The sequence below is a fragment of the Platichthys flesus genome, chromosome 5, assembly GCF_949316205.1.
Source record: "Platichthys flesus chromosome 5, fPlaFle2.1, whole genome shotgun sequence".
NCBI classification, from domain to species: Eukaryota; Metazoa; Chordata; class Actinopteri; order Pleuronectiformes; family Pleuronectidae; genus Platichthys; species Platichthys flesus.
Window position 1 is genome coordinate 15133761 of NC_084949.1, and position 24833 is coordinate 15158593.

Genomic DNA, 24833 nt, shown 5'->3' on the forward strand with positions numbered 1-24833 from the left:
AAGAAGGAAATGTCATAAATCTTCCTCTGAAAACCGCTCTCTGAATAAGACTCGTCCCATAAATAAGCAGCGGGGGAACTGGGTTACAAGTCAAACTGTAGCTGGTGTTGTTTATCTTTTCTAAAGATCGTCCTGGTGCATTTCACAGAAAACTGAAAACACAGTATGCAGAACACTAGATTGTTCTGCATACTGTGTATTGTGTCAGAAGAGGCTGTTAACGGCTCCATCTTTTCACTGTGTGTGGGAGATCTGAACATTTGAAGACAGTAAATACTGCTCTGTCTGATAAGCGGATATATACAGTACATGCAGTATATATGTGTAACAACACAGCAAAACATATTTTCACATCTCATGCAAAATACGCTTTTAGGTCCAACCCTCTGCACCTATGTACTATCCCCTGTCTCCAACTATGAAATATTAAAGTTTGAATTTTACTTATATTTACATGGAAAGTTTTTTTTAGTAAGATTCTAAATATTTCGCTATTTTAACAAAAGACTTCTTCCCTGACCAATACTGACTCCTTGTACTTACGTTCATGGTAATACAACCAGTGGTTTTTGCGTAATACTGTTGACAAACAGGCTGACAACAAACAAACAATAACAAGATAACCTCCTTGGCGGAGATTATAATAAAGCTATAATAACACTCAGTAGTTCCACCTCCACCAATACCCAACTGTTCCCTTGAATTAAGTGAGAGTCAATGTAAAAAGAAAAACAGAAAAAAGACTTGAAATATTAAAGAAAGTGAAAGGGTCCATGTTAGATGTGTTCTTGTTTGGCCCACAAATAAACAAGTGGACAGCGGGGAAAATATTAAAAATAATCAAACTTATGAAAACCCAATTCGCATCACACGACGTCCTGCAGCAAAGTGCTCTATATACACACCTTTCATAAAGTCCCCAGCACCTTAGTGATGTCACACTCTGAACAACAGCATGACAGACAGGAAACTCTCTGTCTGGCTGTGAGCTTCCACACGCACCCTGAGGTAACGGTTTAAACAGAAATGCTGAATGCACGTCTGCAGCCGGTGACTTGAAGGCTGTGAGTTACAGTGATATCGTGCATGTGTATCATGGGAGAGGAGAAAAGCTGGCGAGGACAAGACAGTTCACTTCATTCAAGCATCACAATAGAACTGGCTCCTGTTACGGCCTCTCAGTTGTATTTGTTGTACACTTTTATGAATATTTAACCCACTGTCATTGGTCATTGTAGCTGATCTACGGGTGTAGTGTCTGATGGAGGGTTTTGTTTGAGTCCACATGTGACCAAATTTTTTCAGTCAGTTCCGGGTGATTCAACTAAACTCAGGATCATCAATTCCTAAACAGGATTAATGGGCTCTTTGTAGTTTCATTGTACCGGCGGTGTGTACTTAGACTTGCATGGTGTAATCTTTGAGGCAAGCATATGCCACTGGCAGGATCAACAAGGGGAGAGTCGATGTTCAAATCCTCTCACAAATTCTGTCCCAGCATTTATGAGGGGAAAACAAGCCAGAGGCAGAATTCATAGAAAATGTGGATTTAGAATATTACAGAAAAAAACACACATGGAAATAAATGGTTTGTGTTTATATAGAACTTCTTTTGTCTCAATGACCACGTGGACCATGGAGAGGTGTTGGTCTAGTGGCAGAAACTTGGACTATGGGCAGAGAAGGTCTCTGGTTCGTCTCTGGTTCGACTCCACAGAGAAACAACAAAAAGACGAACCTGGATTGATCTGTCCAAAAATCCAAGAGTCTCCCTACCCTGTCTAGTGCTCCTGAGCAAGGCACCTTACTCCCCCAACATCTGCTCCCCGAGCGCCGTACATGGTCGCTCACTGCTCTGTGTGTCCTGCACCATATGGGTTAAAAGCAGAGGTTACATTTCCCTACATTGCATAAGTGTGCCTGTGCATGTGGGTGCATGTGGTTGGGACTAATAAATGTATCTTAATCTTAATCTTAAGTTAAGCGCTTCACAGTACAGCTTTGCAAGTCACACAAACATTCACACAGAGCATCTATGTGCAGCACTTTCTCTATCATACATTTATCAGTTTGGGGTTTAGTATCTCGCTAAGGACACCTAGGCACAATGGTTAAGAGAGACTGGAATCAAACCGCTGACCTCTGGTAAGTGGACGACCCGCTTTACCACCTCAGGCATATCCAGGTGAATACAGATATTCTAATATGGATGAAGTCACTGTTTGGTTTTGACTGGCTAACAGCTTCTGAGGCACCTGTGCATTTTATACCTGGGACAGTGTCTGCTGCACACACAGGAGAATGTGTAAACCCACAACATCAGTAACAAAACCAGTGGGCTTTACTCATTGTCTGGATGAAGGGATTTCACTGCCAAGAAGCAACAACAACAGAGCGCCTGGTCCAAGACGCTCCAGACTCTGTGTTTCCTGCCTCTTCTGAGATGTTGTTGCGATTGTTTTCTACAATGTTTCCACCAAAACAAACAGCGGAACCAGACATCGAAATTACACGGCACGCGGTCCAAGACAAATCCCTGACACCAGGAATAACGCTAGACTCCTCAACACAAAGGACACCAAGGTCACACTGCTGCAGCACCACCTTCCTCACTGCAGGCCTACATGATAAATTAAGCTGGGATAAATATACTTGAAGTGTTACTTGCACATAAATGTTTGGTTATCTAGACAGTATTTAAGTTGCAATATGTTTTTTTCAAAATATCTTATTTTTTGTTTTCGATCAAAAACCCACAGCTGTGGCCACATTTGAACCATATCGCTGAAACAGCTTCATCCAAACCCACATGCATAAAGCTGCGCATCCAACACATGGGGTTTTCTTATATTTAGCTGTATACATGCTGAAATACATCAAGCGAGGCTGCGTGTTGGGCCGTTGGTTGGCACTGGAAGGCCGTGGCTGCTCCGCTGGATCTGTCCAGCGGGACCTGGAGCAAGATGGATCTGTAAATAGTGACTGACTGTGGTTCTGGTGGGTCTCTGCAACACTCTAATTAAGCTCTGTCGCATAATGAGGCTCACTGCTGTTCCGTGTCACCCGATTAGTAGCTTGTGGTCGGCTCAGACTATAGTTTGGGGTTTACGGGGGTGGGAGATCACATCTGGGGCAAGGACTGTTGTAGCATAACAGCACGGGCACAACGTGCAGCTTGGTGAGGAGGCAGCCGTTCAGCGGGTCTCCCTGATTCAAATCCAAAGATTTCATGGAAGAAGCAGTTTGCTTCATTCTTCATACTCTGGTGGACTGGGAGGAATTGGAAGGATTGGTAAACAAGACGAGTAAAACAATTATTGGTTTGACCTCAGAAAATGATGGACAGAGAGGAAGTATTTTAAGATTCAGTAAATCATTTTGACTGTTTGGCTACAGTACAGGTCAACAAGTTCTTTAAAGTCATATATGCATTTACACAGAGTCTTTTCTGTCTTTTAAAAAAGTTGTTGCATCCTGGAGAAGGGGAATCCTTTACAGTAGAAAATGACTCAAAGCTCATGTTTCCCTTTTTTATGCTGTCGATGTGGAGTGATGGTTTACATACATGCATACACACATGTATACATATATTTAGGTTGACATACAGTTCCATGCACTGTACATGCATACGAGAGCCAGGAAGTCTTGTGGCTGGGCAAGTCTCTGTGCGGGTGAATGAGTTTCTGGACTCGGTGCCAGGGGCAGCGTGGGTGTTTGAGGGAGATTTCATGACAAGTGGAAGCGGAAACGTTGACATTTGATTCCCCGTCCAATCAGAGGGTTATCTCCGTCTGTGGGTCTGGTCTGATACAGGAGGTGGACTGCTGTATATATTGACCTCCGCTCTGGGGAAAGAAACAGAGCAAACCGTTGAGAAGAAGAGCAGGCGATCAAGAAAGCAACTTTTCTGCAGCGAGAAACTCATCCCCAGGCATCATGAAGACTCTGACTCTGCTCTCCGTCTGTGCCCTTCTGTCAGTGAGCTGGTCCATGGGAGGTAAGGACAGACCCTCCTCGTCACTGCTGGTGTTCACTTCACACATGACCTTCTGGTATCTGCACATACAGCGTGTTTAACAAATGCTCTCTTCTGTGATCACCAGCTGTGGAACCAGAGGTGGTCGTGGACCCTGATTACGACATGGATGCTGATGCTGACACGGCTGCTGATGCTGACACGGATGCTGATGCTGACACGGATGCTGATGCTGCACCTGCTGCACCTGCCGATTCCTCCTCCTCCTCTGAGTCCGACTCCAACTCTTCCTCCGACTCCTCAGTATCCGATTCCAACTCAGGCGCTGACTCGTCGGCCTCCAATTCATCCTCCTCTTCCTCGGAATCCTCTGAGTCTTCATCGTCTGAGTCCTCCGAATCCTCTTCCTCCGAGTCCAATTCTTCCCCTGACTCGTCTTCCTCCTCTTCCTCTTCCTCTTCCTCCTCATCCTCATCGGAGTCAGCTAGCACTGAGGGTATGCAAAAAAATGCAAAGAGAATCTCACTGTTAAAGTCAAATTAAAAAAACTCAAGAAAGTCTAAGTTTGGGATTTTTCTCCCCCTTCAGCTCCTCCAGTGGTGATGAAGAGAGACCTGGCTGCTGTTCTCCTGAGGAGAAGAAGAGCGACAGGACCCCTCACCCCTCTGCAGCTGGAAAGGTACAGCTTTTTATTCTCATTGTAAACTCAGTGAGAAACAAACTGTGAATGTTGCTCAGGATAACCTCATGTTAGTTTGTTTTTACACTGGAAAGTGACACAAAGCTTCATTTCTCTCCAGCCTGCAGGAGGTGTGTGAGTTGAGCGTGGCCTGTGACGAGATGTCTGAGACCGCGGGGATCGTGGCTGCGTACACCGCCTACTATGGACCTGTTCCCTTCTAAGTTCAAGACTTTCTCTTTCATCCATGTGTGGAGTTTTCTTTGTCCTCTTTTGAGATAATGGTGCAATAACCCCCCTGAAATACCAAAAAGTAGCAGAGAATTAAAAAAGAATGGGTTTGGCCTGTGTTGTGATGCTGGAGATTTTTTTTTGCCACCGGTCCTTGCAAATCTGAGCAGCATTAGTTGTCCAGTATGAAAACAGGTGTCTTCCAGGCTTTTAGAGAGAGGCACATGGAAACACGAGTCTGTGAAGTATACACAGACGCCCACAAGAATTTTAAATATTCTTCTCATTTCTCGGGTAAAAAAAATAAATGGTGCTACAAATGCAAATGTATTGTATGTTAATATGTTAATGTTTTTATATCATGCTTTTAATTTTACACGTAGTAGTAGTAGTGAGTAGTGGATGTGGTAACTACCTCTTAGAGGTAAGGCAGTTTCAGATGTATTATGTATTGATAGTGTTAGTGTACAGTGGTTGTTAAATGCGCATCAGATATCTGTAATGACTGTAACCACAAATTGCCTCTGGGTTTGGAAACAATAAATTATTTTGTGTTGTGGAATCTTTGTGTTGTCGTTCATATGTTATGATGGTTTTAAAGCTGGTGACCTTTCACTCACTTTTAGCTCTGTTTTTGGTCTTCACCCAATCCAGAGATTGGGTGAAGACCAATGTCATAAAAATATTGATTAAACATATTATACTGTTTTCCCCATCCTCTCTCTTCCTCTCTTTCATTCAGCATGTATTGTCCTTTCACGTCTCTGGCTCGGTGCTGTTCTCATATCTGCCACTAAAGGGCAGCGTTGGTCAGTGAAACAAATGCAGAAGTCAACATTAGATTCAAATCTGTACCGGACACGATTCCAAACGACTTGGATATTTAGTTTGAAGACTTAGGACTTGATGACATGCAGCAGGCGATTTGAAAGGGAAGTCTGCCGCACCCCCTCCTCATTTCAGTGGTCATATAACAAAACATAAAACAACATAATTAACAGAAATATCTCCCATAGGTTATCCAAAAATAACAATCAGCAATATGTCTAATTCAGTCATTACAAACTCATGCAGTGCAGCCAGAGGTCGTTCAGATTCAGAGAACTTTTTCATAAATACTATTCAAAACAAACTTAGTGCTTAAAATGTTAAACAAACACTAATTTCATTTGATAAAATGGTGCAGCCATAATATCTATGAATAGTCACTGGTCATAAACGTTACATAACCTTAAAGTGTTGGAAGCTGATACAGAATATATACGATACTGTTAGACAGTGTGGAAAACATGATGTCAACCAAGCACCTACTTGCATTTTGATGTGACATATTTTATTAGTCATATCCTAATTATGTGCCTAGTGGTCTATCATTTTCTCTGTTTGCATTTCCATGATTTCCATTCAAATATCTCTAGTTAGTGGGTCTCAGATTTGAAATCTCATTCTTTCTGTTAATTTAATTTCTTAAACTTTAGATTTAAAAATTATAAAAATTCAGCTACAATATATGAGAACAGATAAGCTGTGTGTGTGTGTGTGTGTGTGTTTGTGTGTGTGTTGCGATGTCCCAGCTGAGGCACACTTTGTGACATGTAGCCTGTAGGGAGTCGTTTGCACTGAGACAAAGTTTCCTCATTAACTAAAGCAGTGATTCTCAAATGGGGGTACGCGTACCCCTGGGGGTACTTGAAGGTACTCCAGGGGGTACTTGGGATTATTTTTTTTTATATTTAAAATTAGCATCCATTCAAAAACCCTTGAAAAATTGCTACTTAACAAATATTCAATATAATATAAGTGTAAGTTTATGAACTAAATTTTATATTCAGTAGGCTTTTCAATTTAATTACCCTAAAAAAACAGAATCTCCCCCATACCGATGGTTTGACCCAACCTGGCACACGCCACCTGTCATCGCCTGTCATCACCTGCCTTGAAACTTCAACAATGGAGTCGAGTTGAAGTGCAGCAGCAATACTGCTGAAACACGGAGGGACAAGTACAAAAGAATTCGAAACCAGAGCAGAGAGCCTTCCCTAAACAACACCGTGAGAGCTTGTGCCTTTTCGGAGGGGCGCTAATACGTAAAAGTTTTCCGTTGTGAAGTTAATGATTCATAACAAGAAGTCCGCGTCTCTACCGGTACCCTTTCAAAATAAAAGCCTGTAATACAAAAGCGGAAATGAAATTGTATGACCTTAAAGCGAACAAATATTTCACAATAAAATAACAGAAAGACACTTCACCAATATTAACATTAACATAGATTGGGTTATTTACACTTTATGTTTTTTCTGTGGGGAGAGATTAGCCAACAGTGGCATTAAGCCGCCACATCTTCAGCGGTATCTCCAGACAAAACATGAAAGTCATGTTGCTAAGCCACCTGAGTTTTTTAAGAGGAAACTTTCTGAATTCAGGTCATCTCAAGACACGATGCAAAAAGCCTCCCAGAAGCAAGCGGAAACAAGCTACCTGTCAGTAATCTTTTCGATCCTTAAAGAAGATATTTTAAGATGATAAATATAAAAAAAAAATGTAAAACTAAGTTAATGATTAATTTTTTGGGAAGAAGTGTTTAGCTATAATTAAGTTCATGAGTTCAGTTTGAGAACATATCTTTATTATGATCCCAAAAGAGGTCACTTTAAGTTGATAATTATTTTGATGTGCACAAATCTTTATTTATATTGAGATAATAATAAAAGTCTTTAGTTATTTTTACATCTTTTTATTTCCAAATAGTTCAAGAGAGACCACTACAAATGAGCAATGTTATGGAAATTGATGGAGTTTTAAATTTTAATGTGTCTAGTTACAAGGATTAATAAATCACATTACATCTTTCTTTCAACCAAAAATGCTTTGCGCTGGTCAGGGGGTACTCGGCAGAATTTTTTCTTCAAAGGGGGTACGTCACTGAAAAAAGGTTGAGAACCACTGAACTAAAGGAGCAGGCTTTCCCTCTTTATTCTCTTTTTCGCACAGTAAAAGACCAGAACCTCTTTCAAGTTCATATTTATTATAGCAAGTGTTTATGATAAGAGGAGACTTGGCCCTCACAAAATGAAACTAGTTTCATCCCCTTACAGTCTGTACCATCACAATCAGTAGCATTATGTAAAGCAGAACTGAAACAGTGTGGGCCAGGGTGGAAACCATTCAATCTTAGGGCCGGAAAAAGACAATTGTCATAATGTTATTTAACTTTAATGGATTTTTCAACATTTTCCACAGTTTCTCATGTTTGGATCATGATATAAAAATGACACATATACAGTGTTAACATCTTTGTATTAATGTAAATTTTTTTGCGCGTCCACATAGGCGAATAATCAAGAACTATTTTTGGCCTTTGCAGGAGAATACAGTTCCATTCTAGTTTAGACTTATCTGATTAGATCTTCTAATGATGACACTCATTTATAAAACCATTGACCAAGTACACAGAACACTCAGCACAGAGGGACTTGAATATCTCGTCAGATGTGCCTTGACAGAAAAAGAATAACTGTGATAGGTCACGTATATTAGTATATTGTAAATCCCTTTCCATCGTGAGTGTGTGTCTGTGTGTTTGTGTGACATTTCCAGTGTCTCGTGATTGTTGTGTAATACAGTTTGGCACAGATAGTTTTGTGCCCTCCATATTGACATTGATAATCCATCTTGTGTTCTTTATACGTGGCTCCCTGACATGTGACATTACAATGGTCGGCAGTAACGTGCACGTTTCTCACGCACAGACTGGTTTGTCTGTGACATTTAAAAAAAACTGAAAATAAAGAAATTCTGCTGTAACCTAATGTATTAGATATAAATACTACTGATTATGTTGATAGGGTTTATCATACTTTTGTGATACAGGCCATGTTTTTTACTGTAAAAGCTCTGAACTCTACACTCAACCCTGTTTCTTCCTCATATCACAATTGTTCTGTACCACCACACTTCAGATAACGCTGATAAGAGAGCAGTAAATATTCTCTCATTGTACCTTTGACACAGGTTCAGCTACACATTTGTTTATGGTATCAGGAACATTGAAAAACGATGAGTCCACAGGTTTTTCACCATAGGAGTTTACAAATTAAATAATCTTTTATTTTGTATTTCATATTATTGGAAAACAATATACAAGCCAGATAAACATCAACAGTGAACAACTTTAACAAGTCAGATGCACATTCATCTCATTTCAAAGGACATATTCCTTGAATACAATTATCCGTCTTAATTATAAAATATTTTTTACACCTTAAAACGATGTGTTAAGGATCTCAGTGTGTTTCATACAGTGGATTATTAGTCATTTTCTTTTCTCTGTAAAAATACAAAACACAAAACCTGACCAAACTGCTGAAACATATAAAAACAAATCTTTGTCTGTCACATCTGTGCTCAGCAGGTCACTGCAGATCCGATCATGACTATATCTACTGCCAAAACTCCTGGACAGAGGCCATGGCACTTTCAAATTCAAGACATTCAGGTTGATTTGCATTGCTGTGCTCTTTCAGTAAGACATAACATTAGATGTATATATACACTTCATTCTTATTATATCATTTTAATTACAATATAATTTTTTTTTAATTTAGGTCTGTCTAAGTGTCGATGGTTTTCAGCCTGTTAGCACTTAAGTTGGAAACATTAGAGGATAAGTCTTGTAATATTCACAATAAATTATTTTTGTCCACAATTTACATGAAAGTATGAAAACCAACAACGGATGTGTCCTGCTAATCCTGGTATTGACCATGCATTCAATTCCAGATTAATCCTCCCTGCACTCTCAAAAATAAATTCTGGCATGATATATTATTAAGTGTTTGCATTGATTTAATTTGATGTAAATATCTACTTTATTACTAGTTATTTAGTCAAATGTCTTAGAATCAGTGAGAATCTTTACATTTTGCAAACATTTCAAATTTAATGATTCAAACTTATGAATATTATTTACATATGGGTAGCTTTGAAACAAGAGAGATTTAGTTAGTTCAAATGAATCAGACTGGTTAACATAGACATTACAGGAAGAGGAATTTTATAGAAGTGGATATGACATCAGACCCCTCTCTGCCGTCTTGCCTCTGCTCATGCCGACATCAACTGTTGCGTCAGGAAAATATTCTCTTCCAAGGGCACCAGGGGTTTGAGGGGCACCTTGCTTTTAAATATATAATATATTGCCACCTTACCCTTTAAAGGCCATTTCAGTTTATTTGGAAGACCAACAGAAGTCCTTTTAAAGCTATTTCTCATTTTACAGCAACTGATCTACTCAAAGTAAGAACATGAATATTGTGGAAATGTTTTTGGTTCCTTTGCCTCGAGCAGAATGATTCTTTACATCACACACACACACACACACACACACACAAACATACACACACACACATACACACACAAACAAACACTCATTCAGTGTATATGTAAAAACCTCACAACCGCGTCTTCTTCAAGATCTCCAGCTCTATCTTTATCTCATTCTCTTTCTCTTTCTCTGCACTCATTGCAGGGTTATCGTACACCTCTGTGTGTGACTTCTGATCCTTCTCCAAACACTCTTTCTCATTGTGTTCCGGGTCTTCAGCAGCCAGTTGGCAGCATTTGCAGCAGCAGCAGCATTTGGAAGTAATCACTCCAACCACTTTGTCCCAGGGAGCCAGAGAGTGGGCCCACAAAGGGAGGAAATCCCAGGATCGCAGTACTGCAGGCAAACACCTAGGTTTCCGTTTCTGCAATATGTTGATCACTATGATGATGATCAACATGAGAACTAAAGGTGCACCCACACCGACCAGTGCCTGCCAGCCAGCCAGCGACAGGCTGAAGACAAACAGTGGAAAAACGAAAAAGCAGCAGAGGATGTAGACAGCTGCAAACCAGCGGTAGGAGGCGGTGATGTTGCCCAGACCTTTAGCCAGCCGGATGGGGATGCGGGTGAAAGGGATCGGATACCAAAGGAGGATGCCAGAGATGTTGAACAGGAAGTGGACGAGGGCGATCTGAAGTGATCATAGACAAACAACAGTCATTATTCTTCTGCACATAAAAACACCTCTGTTATCTACAAGAAAAAATAAATACAATTGTAGTATATGAAACTCTCTTGAATGATATCTACATCCGACTCTACTATATTATCTTCCTACACAGATCCCATATCCCTGCTAATTCAAAATGTATTACTATACAACTTTTCAGAAAGTCAATCTGGTGATTGGTGAATGTGTTAATGTGAGTTTCTGACCTGTAGAGCATTAGCCAGTGTGTCTCCAGGACTAGCCATGGCTGCCAGGATGGCTGTGGTGGTCGTACCAATATTCGAACCCAGGGACAGTGGGTATGCTCTCTCTATGCTGATGACACCAATACCTTTTCAAACAAAGAACACACACATTTACCAGGAAATTTGTTACTTTGCATTTATTGTTTCGGGCCCGAGCAGCAGCAGCTGGTGGAGGATTTAACTCACCAACAAGTGGTGTAATTGCAGAGGTGAAAACAGAACTGCTCTGCACGATGAAGGTCATGCCAGCTCCGACTAAAATGGCAATGTAGCCAGTGACCCAACCGAATGGAAATGGGAAATCTGCACAAAACAGACACATAATTGCAAACAAGATATTCATCCATTTACTTACCATGGGATTGCAATGTATTGGAAATATATCAACAGTGTGCAGTGCTTCTCACCCGTGTTGAGGATGGTCTTGATGACTGAAGCCACCTGACCCTTCAACATGGAGTTGAGCAGCTTGACGATGAGGATCAGGCAGGAGCAGAGCACGAGCAGAGAGAGAGCCAGCAGGATCAGACCCACCGCCAGGTCAGAAAGATTCACATCCACGAAGAGGTGTTTACCTGATGTCACATAGAAAGACGCTGGGTTAAACTAACTAAACCTCTGGACCAACCCATACTGGGTTAATCTAACACAGTGGAAATGGGTTGAATATTCTACCTCAACACTGATTCATATCATCTGCAGTGATCGGTTAATTCTACCTTGTGACTTGGTTGAGTATTCTATTCAAGTGTTGTTTCATATAAACTGGAATGTTGTGTTACCCCCTGAATAATTTATTTTCATGTATTATTACATTCAAATCTATTTAAAATTGTTTACAACATTACAACTGTAAACCACATCTGTAGTCAACACTTAATATACTTGGATATATCTATTACAAATACAGGATTTGTATGTAATAAATTACACTTTTAAGCCATTGTAGAAAGTGTAGAAAAACTTTTTTTTCTCCAAATATCCTCAACACGAATTTGAGTTCACATGAGGCCAGAAACACTTCACATATAACCTAATTTGCAGCCAACCTTTGTGAAGTCAGCGTTTTAGAAAGCTATGTAGAAAATGAGTGTTGTCTTACATTTCTGGATATTAAACGTTTCAGAAATGTTCTTCAGCGTGATGGTGTAGTTGCCATCGTCCCAGCAGAGAGACGGTGAGGTGCAGTTCTCTGGACCAGGAACTGTAACATTCATCAATGACTGAAACACAGTTTGACAGTGAACATTTAAATCGTGATGGTTTTTGAATATTTGTTTTATAGCTGACATGTTTGAGTCTTTTTCATATCTGACAACAATAGATATAATAAACATCAAAGCTGAGGCATGACAGAGCTGAAGTGGATGTTGCAATACGCGAGAACCTTACATACAGTAAAATATATGCAAACACAAATAAACAGTTAAAATGAAATGAAATGATGTTTTGGTTTTACCGTGTTGGTGAAGGTTTGGCACCATCTCTTGATGAGACTCTTGTTCCTGGCTAAGGGATCTCCAGTGGCAATCCCAGTGAGGACAGTCTGGTCCAACTAAGTCAAAGAGAAGGACCATAAAGATAACAGTGTAATACACTGGCATCATATCTCTTATTACACTGGTGATTTCTTTAATTAAGTAAAAACAACACATTTCTAATTATTTTGCAAATTCTCCCATTGATTTTCAGATGAGCCAATATACAGTATCAGTCATTTTAAGCCACTGTGGAAATTCAAATGTTCAGCTTCAGTCAATATGTTCACCTACTGGTTTATTTTTCCTTTGTTAAAGCTCAGTTCCAATATAATTTGTAAAAGTTTACTGATCTGATCTAACTAGGTTAACGAACTGAGGCTCCTTTTTTTAACTGCAACAAAGTTAAAGGTACCATATGCAGTTTTCTCACACATAAGTTCCACAGTGCCTCCTTGGTGGCCTCTATTGACTTCATGTCATTAATGTTCTTCAGACTTGAACCGTTACAGATAACATCACGAGAACAGGGCTTTACCAGTATGATTGAATCGGTGAGGGGATCAGTGATCACATTCAACAGGTCTGGGGCCTCTCCGCTCTGGATGTTAAAGGAGTCGATGATGAGCTTAGTGACCACGAACATATAACCAGTGGCCACCTCCAGAGGCAGCAGCACCAGCACAGACAGCCAGTTGAAGAAGTCGTGCACTGTGGCCCCGGCAAATGCCCTGAAATGCACAGTTAAATTATCCGTGGTTATTATTAATGGGAGCTTCATTCCATTGCAGTCCAGGGAATGTAAAAAAGTAAAAAAAACCTTTTATAATATTTAAGGTAGTAAAGCAAGCTCTCTCCAAGTTTAGTGATTTTTGTTATATTTCAGGTAGGTATAGAACAATAGTAGTTTTCGGATGTAGGGAAGTTTATGTGTTCATGTTGTGGTTCACATTATGTTTGAATTTGTGACCATTGCACATATATGCATGCTCTAGTTCTTTTGAGTAGAACATTCATGGCCCTACTTTATCAGAGGTCAGTGTTTTCACCTGATTCCTGCAACCATAACATTTTATTTATTGGGGTCAGGAGTGACACCACGTTGCATTTCCTCCCATTAGCTCTGCACATTCTAGTAATTCATATCAGATTACAGTGTTCTCTGTATTCTTTGTGGGGGGGACTCTTGAACTCCAAGTGAAAGTTGTGAGAGTTATTATCCACGAAACACAAAATGATTACCTCCGAAATGTGCTGCGATCGCCAGCCTGCGTCATTGCGACTAGTGTGTTGGTGACGGAGGTCCCAATGTTGGTGCCCATGATGATAGGAACAGCCAGTTGGACTGTCAGCACTGACAAAGCACAGCTCAATCATCATCATCATCATCTTCATCATCATAATTCATATACAAAGTATGTTTTCTGTGCATGGATGAGTGTGTGTGTGTGTTTAGTGAAGCTTCATAACTCACATCCAGAGGAGACCATGCTGACAACTATAGAGGAGGAAGTTGACGAGCTTTGCACCAGCAGAGTGACCAGAACCCCGATGACCAGACCAGCCAGCGGGTTGGCCAAGACTGAGTTGTCCTGGAAAATGTCACCTGCTGTTTTACCTGGGTGGAAACAGCAGCATACATTTTACTTAATTCTTGTAGTTTTCACTCATACCATGGTTTACAATGGAGACTGACGTAATTAAAAAACAAATCATGGTTTACCACTGATTCTTTAAATGTCTAGAAGGAACAGTCGGAATGATTTCAACGAGGAAACCATGTATTATAAGATCTGCTTGTCTGATCCTTTAAGTCAGAAGGTCTAGTGTGTCTCAAGGTCTTTTGCATCATGACACCCACACAGGAGTTAGGATGACTGGTTTACCTCCAACCAGCTGGAAAGCTGAGCTGAGGATGTCGAGGGAGCAGATGAACATGTAGAGGAAAGCCAGCAGCAGCACCAGCTTCGCCAGTGACACCAGCACCCTCATCACCTTCCCTCTCGTATCCAGAGCTGACACAGTAATAAAATAGGATTAAAAGCAGAAAAAAAGGTAAAAGATTTATTTCATTTTCCGAGCTATAAGGTCAAATAGAAGAACACCACAGGCTCAATTATTGCCAATTACAATGGCCCTGTTCCATTTTAATGTATCAGCATGTCATGTCAATGACTGCAGTACTTGTTAATATGTTTAACTCCAAATGTGTTTTTCCTGCTGTGATGTGTCAACATGTCTGCTGTAAAGAACTGCTTCAGAGGCTCAGGAAACGTTGGAAAAGAAAAGGGCACTCCGGGACATTCTCAGAGACTGAAATATATATATATATATATATTCATTATTTTATCATCAATAGGATGTCCCACTCCTCCTGTTTAAATATTCATAGACAATAAAAATTGCTTTATTGGATTAGTCTACCTTGCAGTATACTGCAGTCACAATATACCTAAAAATATAATGTCTTCCCTGAACAGTGGTGGTAACTATCCTTGCCTTTACAAGTGTTGCCCACTATCTATTATATACATTCGTTTTTATGACCTATGTGCTTTCTAAATAATCACATCATGAACACTGATTACAATGATTTATGGTTCTTCAAATAAGGTCAAAATAAGGGGCTAGTGGGAATAAAACCCTCAGAAGTTTTCTCTTCTTTTGTTTTACAGCATTGAATCTTGAATGATTTAAGTGAGTTTTCGTTACGGACATCAACATAAAATAAACATCTAATGTCAGGATGAAAAGTGATTTAATATTGATCAGGTAGAGTTTAGAGGAATCTAAGAACGTAGAACTTAGAACTTAGACATTAAATCATCTCTCAAAACGTATATGTTTGTTTTTATCGTTTTCCTTTATCACTGCTTTTCACTGTTTCCTGTTTTCATTTCACTTATTAGCTTTGTTTTTATTTTTTGTACGGCTTTACTGATATTTAATTTGTCAGCTTTGACTGATGTTTTCTTCATTTAAAAAGCTAGTATGGTTCTTAGATTTAGGAGATTTTGCAGACTTGTAACACTGTGAGTTTCATGATAGGTGGAAAGTATATTTATGTATTCTGTCATTTAACTACACAAAATAATGGAATTGCCAACTCATCTGTGATCGTGAAACAATGTCATATGAAACACTTCCTCATATCTACATGCTCCTTAACTAACTGCAAATTATCAGTATTACTCACTCTCCAAGTGTATATCTTATCAGGACACATGTGGTCCTTTATAATACAAAGATAAGACAACACTCATATTAATAATTTGTCACTCATCGTCACTCCTCACTCATCGTCACAAATTAATAATTTGTTACACAAGCAAATAACAAGCTCTTACCTGACCATGGGACCCCGGAGTCCTTCAGTTCTGGCAGGTCCCATGGGTCTGTGTCCTCAGACTCCTCAACCAACGCCAGAGTGGAATGTGCAGGACTCGCTTGGGCCTCTAACACACACACACAGCGCCAAAATAAAGTACACTTGCTGCAATTTTGTGAGGCTTTATACGTATATATGTATACATCACATTTAACTTATATGTGGTATATAGTATGAAAATTACCTTTCTTTTCATTTCCTTGGTTATCATTGTGGTCTTCTTTGTTTTCAGGAGCCGTTTGCTGGAAAAATAAGAAAATGCTCATAAAGAGTTGTAGATTATAGTTTTTCGAGGAAATTTTTGTAAGTGAATTTATCACGATGCTTTTAGATTAAAGAATTCACATTTTGTTAAATGCATTACGATGCGTTGCAGTCAAATACAATCTGCCAAATAACTTTCTTTAATTTTTTCTGGTGACCTACTGAACTTAATTCAACTTTAATCAAAACTACGGCTTGTCCACACACAGTGAAAAAAATTATTTCAGTTACCCACTATACCAGTAACTGTGACCACACACACAAACACACACACCTACACACACACACACACACACAGACACACACACACTCACACACACACACTATTTCGCTCACATGCCACAGTATCGATCTGATCACATGGTGGAGCTGCAGTAAAATTCCATTCACACAACACTATGATACATACATTATTCTTTCACATTAGATAATTAGCCCTGTTTATTGTAATTACTCATATATAACAATACAGTTATATCATGTCTTTCATTTGAACTACATCATTTCTAGTCTGACTTAAAATAAATAACTAGTAATGCAGCAATAACATACTTCATTACATCATAATAGCAACACTACAAATAATATCTATCATACAAATTGACGTCAAAACAATGCAATTTTTACATTTGTAATTTATCATTTGTCAATCATGCAGGTATTAATGATAATTTGTGATGCCAGTAAGACGCAACTTCACATTTCATAGACCTTTGCACAAAAGGGCTTTTGCTTTAATTCCAACTGGAACAAATTAAATAATGGCAGCAGTGATTAATGCAGATGGATAGAAGCCATGCTCGTTCTCACCTGTGGCACATGTAGAGACTCCATGCTCTGTGTGTGGTGAGCTCACCTGGGCTTCAGCTTTGGAAATGCTGCCTCCACAGAGGTAGTGTGAAAGGTTGGAGTATATGGGGATGGGGTAGTTGGTGGGCGAGTGATGTGCCGCCTTCACATCACCAGGAACTCCTCCATGTCATAGATAACCCGAAACACACCTCTCTCAAACCTTGGTCAGTCTTCCCTGACACTGCTGTAATCTCTCAATTCTGTCGCAACCATTGTTCCAGATAAGACTCAGGCTGGTTGTATCCACCTGCACCTGCACCTTTACACCTGTTGTTGTTAACCTCTATACCTCATTTCAATACTCTACTCCTTCTGTCTCCGAGACTCCTCTGTCCAATGATCAAACGTCCTCATTCAATGTGAACAAAAACTCTAGATAATAATCAGTTTGGCCAGGCCTAAGAGTGATGATAGCTCCAGCCCGTGGACCCTGGGACTCGTCATCGGAGAGGAGTGGCAGCGAGGCTGGCTCCACTATAACACATCGATCACATCTGGGTGGTTTGGGGGTCGGGGGGGGGGGGGGGGGGGGGGGGGGGTTCGTACAGGAAGTGTGTCGTCCAGACTTCATGAATGTGTGTGTGTTCTATATTGGGAGCACACTGATATCTTTGTGGAAGCCCATTGATCCTCTTGATACAACCACCCATCGGTATGTTTAAAAACACATCAGTGAACTGAGGTTCAGGATGTTGAGCAGAGAAGTCGACCTGGGTCAAACTGATGCGCTGAGTTTCCATGGAGGCTGTGACGTGACCATGTGAAGCGTGGCCATGAGGGGAATCCACTCCCTCTCTCTCTCTCTCTCTCTCTCTCTCTCTCTCTCTCTCTCTCTCTCGCTCTCTCTCTCTCTCTCTTCACTTCATTTCATTTATCCTGAAAAAGGGGAAAGATGATGGCCTGTACCGACGTAGCAGACTATGGCTTTAAAGTTTGTGTACTTATTGGTTTGTGTCATTTGTTTGATTTTAAACTTTTTTTTATATACATGTATATTTATATGTAGATTTGCACAGTTTTTTCAGAAATAGTGACTCTGATTATGATGTACTGCTTTCTTTTGTTCAATGACAATAAAGGTGTTCCTTTCAATTCAATTTTTCTTCTTTCCTAATATCAGCTATACTCAGTTGTGATCTTTTACTGGGTTATTGTACAAGTGCACCACAACAGATTGGTACTTGAGTGACCCGGGTGTGCATCAGGTTTGCCAAAATGCCCCCAGCATGACCTCACCTGCCATTATTGATCATCCCTGTTGACCCTCTGCAGCCAAGTGCCCGTCTGATTAAACCATATGCCCCACTGTGATGGTCGGATCAGCTCAAATGCTGCTCTGATCTAGTGTCACCTTCCCTGACCATAAACACACTTTAAAGTTGAGGTACTGCATGTGCAACACACGCCAGCACAAATTAGATGATTTTCTGTCTGGTCTCTCCCGTCATGTTGCAAAGCTGAACGGAGGATAACTGGGGCAACAAAGGGAGGGAAATACCCCTCTATTTTTAGGTTCATCAATAAATGTCAGACTATTGATTGTGATCTTGTCTCTTCCTGCCGGGAGCTAGAATGGAAAACACATTTGAACTTTATTAAATCCTCAGCTTTACTGAGTTCTTAACACAAATAACCCAGATTGGTTCTACGTTATAAGAGCATATGTAAGAAGCAGTCAAAGTCTTTATTCTCAGTGGGCAAGTGCAACAGTATCACCTAGGCACCATACATCGCTATTACACCATTATCGTTCTTATTGGCAAATCATACAAACATGCATTCTTCCACCTTGTTTTGTGAGCCTGATGTACTTACAATTTTAGCTGCTCCGGTTGGAGCTAGAGGGCTACTTTGTACACAGTTGGGTAGTTGAGTTAAGAGGATGCCAGTTTAGGGGTTCACATGATAAACCTGGGGGCTTTTTTTTGTGAACTATTGTAAACTACTTTGACCTATTTGAGCCTTAAACACTTATTTAAACCTGACCCTATAGTAGTTCTGCTTTTTGCAGGAATCTTTTTATTGATTTATTGTGAATTCTGTTATCAAGGGTAGAAAAACCTCTGAAATGTAGTGGAGTGGAGTATAAAGTAACATTGAAGTAGAACACTTCATGTGATTGTTAAGTTCAATGCTTGAGTAAATGTACTCTGTAAGGGTTTGTTAAAGGGTATGAATACTACCGATAAACCGTATAAAAAATGTGCAGTATTCTGCATTTAAAAACACTATAACTGCTCTTAGAATACATATGGTGATACATAGATGATATACACCGTCTATAATATAATACAATGCAATGTCATAATGCTGAAACGATCATTATATCTATAGCCAGTAGTGGGCGTACGTAGACTTTTCAAAACCTTGAAATTTCAAAATAAAAGATCCTTTTTAAAACTCATTCGCTGAACTCACTATTAGGATTTAAAACCGTGGTTTATGATTAACATGCTTATTATTTATAAGTGCTCGCTCGAGTGTATAAATTATGACACCAACACTTTATCCGTTCATGTGACCTACACATGCGTCTTGTTTTCACTTCCGGGGTGTGTGTCAGTGTTAGCTGGGGCCAATGACATAGTGAGGGGGTCAGTGAAAACAGTGGCGTAACAAACTTTGTTATCCCACATGGTTTGAACCCGGACACTAGCGCCGAATCTGTGTCCGACATGTCGTCCGCCACCTCGGGTTATTCAGAGGAACAGCCGCGCAGAGGAGCGCAGGTAAACAAACTACAGGATGCTAACGTGTTAGCTCCGGAGCTAGCTTCCCTTCGCATGATACTGTTGTGTCTCCTGCTGTTCTAATCTCATCAGTCAGTCTGGGAAGTGGCGCTGTCTGCCAACGAGCCCATCGTGTGGGAACTAACTCATGACTTCAACGTGGATACTGATACATGTGGTGTGTGTTGATGTGCAGATGCCAGTGGGTGTTGACTACATCCCCACGGAGGAGGAGAAGAATGTGTTCAAGGAGTGCAACCAGGAGAGCTTCTGGTACAGGTGTAAGTTCATATCATGCACACACACACACATACACGCACACACACACACACACACACACGTCAGACTACTCTTTTTAAAGGGATAGCTCACCCAGAAATGAATATTCACATATTTTTCGAATCACCGCAATGCCGATGGAGGGGTTGGGTGATGTGTCCACAAAACCCTTTAGGAGTTTCAGGGGTAAAAGGTGTTTCAGTCAAATCCAAACCAGTAAGGGTAACTGGTGACCACTTCTTCAAAACAACAGGTGCAATACAAGTCTCCGGAAGCCCTGACATTCAAATTCATTTACACTTAGTTTTTAGCCTAAATGTCTGCTATGATCCACGCTGATGGCGGCTCCAGAGGAGGATATCAGAGGACATTTAAGTTTAACACATGGTGTAAATGATGCTTTTTCGAGTCAGATTTGAATGTCGAGGCTTAGGGACACTTGGATGACACCACAGGAGCAGTATGGAGGCATTATATGCTCGTTAATAGCAGTTACTTCAATTTTATTACATTTGGCTGCAACACTGATACCCCTGAAACTCCAAAAGTGGGTTGTGGACTCAAGCCCTTCACCTGCCCCTCCATCAGCAAAGTGGTGAGTGGATAATGAGTGAATTTTTATTTTTGGCTAAACTATTCCTTTGATTTAACATGGAGAAAACATGCTTCTGTGTCTCCTCTGTATTCATCAACATGCCTCCTTCACAGCTGTGCCCTTCTCTGTGGTCGGCATGGCTATCACCCAAGCACTGGTTGCCAAAGGTAAGACTGTGCACAATGTCGAGTAATAAACCAAATATCAGTGAACTGATGTAAACACGTGTTGAATCTTTAAGTTGACCCTATTCCGTTTTATTTGCAGGGACCCTGACTGCATCTCCAAGGCTTGGATCGCTACCCAAAGTGGCCTGTGAGTTCTTGAATGTTAAGATGGGAGAGAAACCCTCTCAGAAGCATTATATCAATGTGTCGACTAACTGCTATAACAACACCTCAGACAACTATCATCATATCGACATTAAACAAATGTATATAGAGAGAGTAAAAATGTCCCATGTGTGGAATTTCTAACATGGGTTATTATATCTGTGGTTGTCTCCAGTTGCTGGCTTTTGTGGCTACCTGGTTGGGAAGATGTCGTACATGAAGACGTGCCAGGAGAAGTTCAAGAGGTTGGAGAGCTCTCCTCTGGGAGAAGCTCTTAGACAGAGGACAGGGCAGCCTCCACAAAAGTGAGCATTACACACTTGTTTGTATTACTGCGTGTTTTGATCTATTGAACTTCCCCTTTACCATTCCTGTGTTCTCACAGTCCCAGGGGTCCCCAGACAGAGATGAGTGACCCAGACAACCAGTCATTTGACCCCATGTTCAAGCCAGCAGATGCCACCAGCCCAATGGCCCGCAACAGCAGAGACTATGAGTACGGCTTCAAATCCGAGGCACCCAAAGCAGACGACCACAGCGCCACAGGTAAAAAAAACGGAATAATGATTATTGTAATGTAAAAATTAGTTTATTTTTGTATTCTGCACAAATCAACCCTTGCTAATCAACATAATGTGTATGTTTTTCGGTCGCTGTCCCCATCAGCGTCAGGCCAGTCATATATGGGCGAGGAGGAGCCCAGCAGGAAATCGATCCTCTATGAGGACCTAAGGGGCAAAAACAGAGAGAACTACGAGGTTGCACTAACCCAGAAGGCTGAGACGCAGCTCAAAACAACCCCTGAGAAGGAGCGAGAAAGACCCAAGAAAGAGGGTAAGCTGCTGCTGCGTAAATGGGTTAAACCCCTGCCGGGTTAGGAAATTCTGGAGGGGTTTATATTCAGGTGCATCTGATGTTTTTAACTTATTTTTCCTTTTTCTCTCTCGTCTTTTAGCAAAGAAAAATGCCTATGGAGACTCCTGGGACGAATGAGTCCTTATTTGCGCTGAGACACTTGAGTCTGACTAAGCAACACACTAAGCCTCAGGAGACATGAAAATGTATGAGTTTGTGATCAGTATATATTTGTGAGTGAATCAATTAAACCAAACCGCTTGAAGACTAGAACTGTCTCTCTTTTCTTAGGCATTGAGTTGAATTAAAAGAAAACAATATTGACGCTACATCTTACAGCTGCTTGCACTCAATATAGTTTTTTTCACAAGCAAGTGATGGTATATTGAGTTTTTGCTTTTTAAGCGATAATATGAGCATTGGTTTTGGGGAATGTATACCAACTAGATTAGTGGTTGAAAGGCTATAAACCAACACAATATAAACAATTGAGTTTCAAAGGGAAAAAATGTATGGAAGCTCTAAAAACTTTAAAGTCAGTGTCTACATCGCACAAATCGCCAAAAATCCATTTAGCCGACATCAAGATCCAGTGATGCCTATTAGAGGAAATACTAGCAAAAACATTGCATCACAAAAATAATCATATTATACAAATTGTTATAATTTTATAAATATCAAAAGCACTTGCCTATGACATCAGCAGGATGTAATCAACCTCAGCATTTCACCCATATATTGTTACACCTTGTCCTATATCACATATGATAATCTGGTAGGGTTGAAACATTTGTTTTTCCCAGTCCATTGAGGTTTTCCAATAACAGAATGTGCACACGATTGACTTTCTGCAACAATTCCACTTTTCTGATGACGGTTAATTTGTCATGGCGTAACACGCACGTATTTATTTGCAGAAATAAGAAACAAATAATACAAAAGACAGTCAAAATTAAAAGTATGCACAAATGTCCCCTGACACATTAAAACATTCAATGTCATTTCATCATTCAAGAAGGTCGATCATCTTGTCAGTTGCCTTTTTCTTTTACTTTGTAGTCCACACAGCTCAGTGACAAGATCTGCAGCAGTTGCACTATTACTTATTGTGGTTTTGGAGAATAAAGCAGTACAAAATATGGCTTCTAAGCATATGTGGGGATGTAGAACTAAACATGACCATGGCTATGAGCGTGGTGGCTGTGGTTGCAGCTGTGGCCGTGATTGAGTCCTAAGTTCTGTGTCGGTCCATGTCCATGAGAATGAAGAGGAGGAGTTGGACCAGACAGAGCGCTCTTTGTGTTGGGCCAACCTTCGTACAACACAGTAGCAGCAGAGTTAACGCTTGATATTGGAGCATAAGCCTGGACCGGGTAGGAGCCTGGTGTTGGATTGATCTGTGGAAGCAGGGTCTTCCTCCTTTCTTCTGCGGAGGCGGGGACAAACAGGTCACCGCAGATGCTCCTCAGCAGCCTGAATGGCATCAGCTTCTCCACAACACCTGCCCTGGCCTCTGACACTTCCAGAAGAGAGAACCATCCTTTCCCGTGCATCCACCCGACCAGGATGGCGATGACGTTACAGGGGAGCACACAGTGAGGAAAGAGGGCGCTGGCGAGGAGGAGGAACACCCAGGGGAGAACCATGGCGGGGAAACTGACTCCACACAGGAACCCTTTGCTCACCTTCGTGTGCATGGTGGTGAGAGCCACACAGGCGAGGGCCACAGGGACCAGGCCTTCGGTGTGGGTGTGAGTCTGGCTGCTGTCGACCTGCAGTAGCAGATCCAGGAAGCTGTAGCAGAGGCCGGTGGTGCTGGACAGCAGCAGGAAGACAGACAGGAAGCGGACGGTGCCCACACCTTTCTCCAGGCTGCCACAGAGGAACACCAGGGCTGTGATGTTCAGGAGCAGCTGAGCTAAACTTCTATGATAGACGGGGAACACGAAGAGTCTGTGGATGTGTCCACTTTGGAAGACAGCGGCACCGACACTGAGGAACCCCTGAGTTAAGCTGAAGTACGTTTGAATACAGAATAAAGCACATGATAGCAGGGCCAGAGTGAAAACACCACCGGTGATGACAGGAACCATGTCTTTTACAACCTCTGATATGATTTTCAAGTAATCCATGGCTGCCACTGAGCTATTTAACTACAGTCATTCACAGCTAATTGAACTGATTCAAGCGATAACCAGGAAATCGTCGAACCAGCAGCGCTTCAATCGTCTCCACGCTCCTTCTGAAACAGGAAGTACTGTCTCATCCACGTGGTGTCCGCTGTTTACTTCTCAAACTGATGCATCTGGATCAACACAACTTCTACAATCACAGAGAAATCATTTTACTGATGGCAGCCTGAACACGACCGTGGAGAAGTAAACGAAGCAAACCAGGATAAGGCTGGTTCGACTGTATGTCCGGTCAAACCATTCAAAATAAAGTAAGTTTAACAGAATGGTGGCAGATTCTTGATTAAACGTTACTTGTGAATTCGTGGATTAGTTAAAGAGTTCACACATATGAATTTCAAGTGAGTCAATACTGTAAAATTCCAGCTTTCTAAAGTCTGCTGGGGCAAGAGGAAGGCTGCATATAACTTCTTGTCGTGGTTCTACCTTATTCTGAAGTAGTATTTGCTTGTTTCCGGTTCATTATTATCAGCGCTGTTCTAGTAGCAGTAGTAGTACACTGGTCGCGCCAGGGTTATTATTGTTGTTAATAAATAGTAAAAACATAATATAATATATTATATAGTAGCAACAGTGATGGGAAGTACTCAAGGACTACACTTAAGTTTGAGTACAATTTGAGATATTTAAAATATACTTTGTATAATGCACTGATTAGATAAAATTACCAATTAACTTTTTA

General features: G+C 40.8%; 4 protein-coding genes across 4 annotated transcripts; 2 read left to right on the forward strand and 2 right to left on the reverse strand.

The window, feature by feature from the left end:
- The first annotated feature begins 3895 nt into the window (after positions 1-3895).
- On the forward strand, positions 3896-5427 carry bglapl (bone gamma-carboxyglutamate (gla) protein, like). Its single transcript, XM_062388525.1, has 4 exons — positions 3896-3997; positions 4104-4472; positions 4565-4655; positions 4777-5427. The coding sequence occupies exons 1-4, from the start codon at positions 3937-3939 to the stop codon at positions 4877-4879; spliced, it is 624 nt and encodes a 207-aa protein (XP_062244509.1). The 5' UTR covers positions 3896-3936; the 3' UTR covers positions 4880-5427.
- A 3602-nt stretch (positions 5428-9029) lies between these two features.
- slc34a2a (solute carrier family 34 member 2a) lies at positions 9030-17210 on the reverse strand (the record flags this gene model as incomplete). The annotated part of the gene is given in 13 exon segments (XM_062387011.1): positions 9030-10903; positions 11149-11273; positions 11374-11490; positions 11595-11762; positions 12290-12410; positions 12647-12742; positions 13204-13396; positions 13908-14019; positions 14140-14283; positions 14552-14680; positions 16013-16120; positions 16238-16295; positions 17128-17210. Coding segments are annotated over 13 exon segments (1962 nt in total). The 5' UTR covers positions 17152-17210.
- A 2496-nt stretch (positions 17211-19706) lies between these two features.
- LOC133954270 (OCIA domain-containing protein 1) lies at positions 19707-22232 on the forward strand. Its single transcript, XM_062388623.1, has 8 exons — positions 19707-19898; positions 20095-20179; positions 20886-20939; positions 21040-21087; positions 21280-21409; positions 21490-21650; positions 21771-21938; positions 22060-22232. Exons 1-8 carry the CDS (start codon positions 19845-19847, stop codon positions 22095-22097), a joined length of 738 nt encoding a protein of 245 aa, XP_062244607.1. The 5' UTR covers positions 19707-19844; the 3' UTR covers positions 22098-22232.
- Positions 22233-22879: 647 nt separating this feature from the next.
- Positions 22880-24357, reverse strand: rhbdd2 (rhomboid domain containing 2). Its single transcript, XM_062388622.1, has one exon. The coding sequence runs from the start codon at positions 24089-24091 to the stop codon at positions 23129-23131; it is 963 nt and encodes a 320-aa protein (XP_062244606.1). The 5' UTR covers positions 24092-24357; the 3' UTR covers positions 22880-23128.
- Positions 24358-24833: the final 476 nt, after the last annotated feature.

Coding starts and splice junctions, on each gene's coding strand:
- rhbdd2 (XM_062388622.1), bottom strand. CDS start 24,091: ATGGATTACTTGAAAATCATATCAGAGGTTGTAAAAGACATGGTTCCT.
- LOC133954270 (XM_062388623.1), top strand. CDS start 19,845: ATGTCGTCCGCCACCTCGGGTTATTCAGAGGAACAGCCGCGCAGAGGA. Junction 20,940..21,039: donor CCAAGCACTGGTTGCCAAAG/GTAAGACTGTGC, acceptor TTTTATTTGCAG/GGACCCTGACTGCATCTCCA. Junction 21,410..21,489: donor ACAGGGCAGCCTCCACAAAA/GTGAGCATTACA, acceptor GTGTTCTCACAG/TCCCAGGGGTCCCCAGACAG.
- bglapl (XM_062388525.1), top strand. CDS start 3,937: ATGAAGACTCTGACTCTGCTCTCCGTCTGTGCCCTTCTGTCAGTGAGC. Junction 3,998..4,103: donor AGTGAGCTGGTCCATGGGAG/GTAAGGACAGAC, acceptor TGTGATCACCAG/CTGTGGAACCAGAGGTGGTC. Junction 4,473..4,564: donor GGAGTCAGCTAGCACTGAGG/GTATGCAAAAAA, acceptor CTCCCCCTTCAG/CTCCTCCAGTGGTGATGAAG.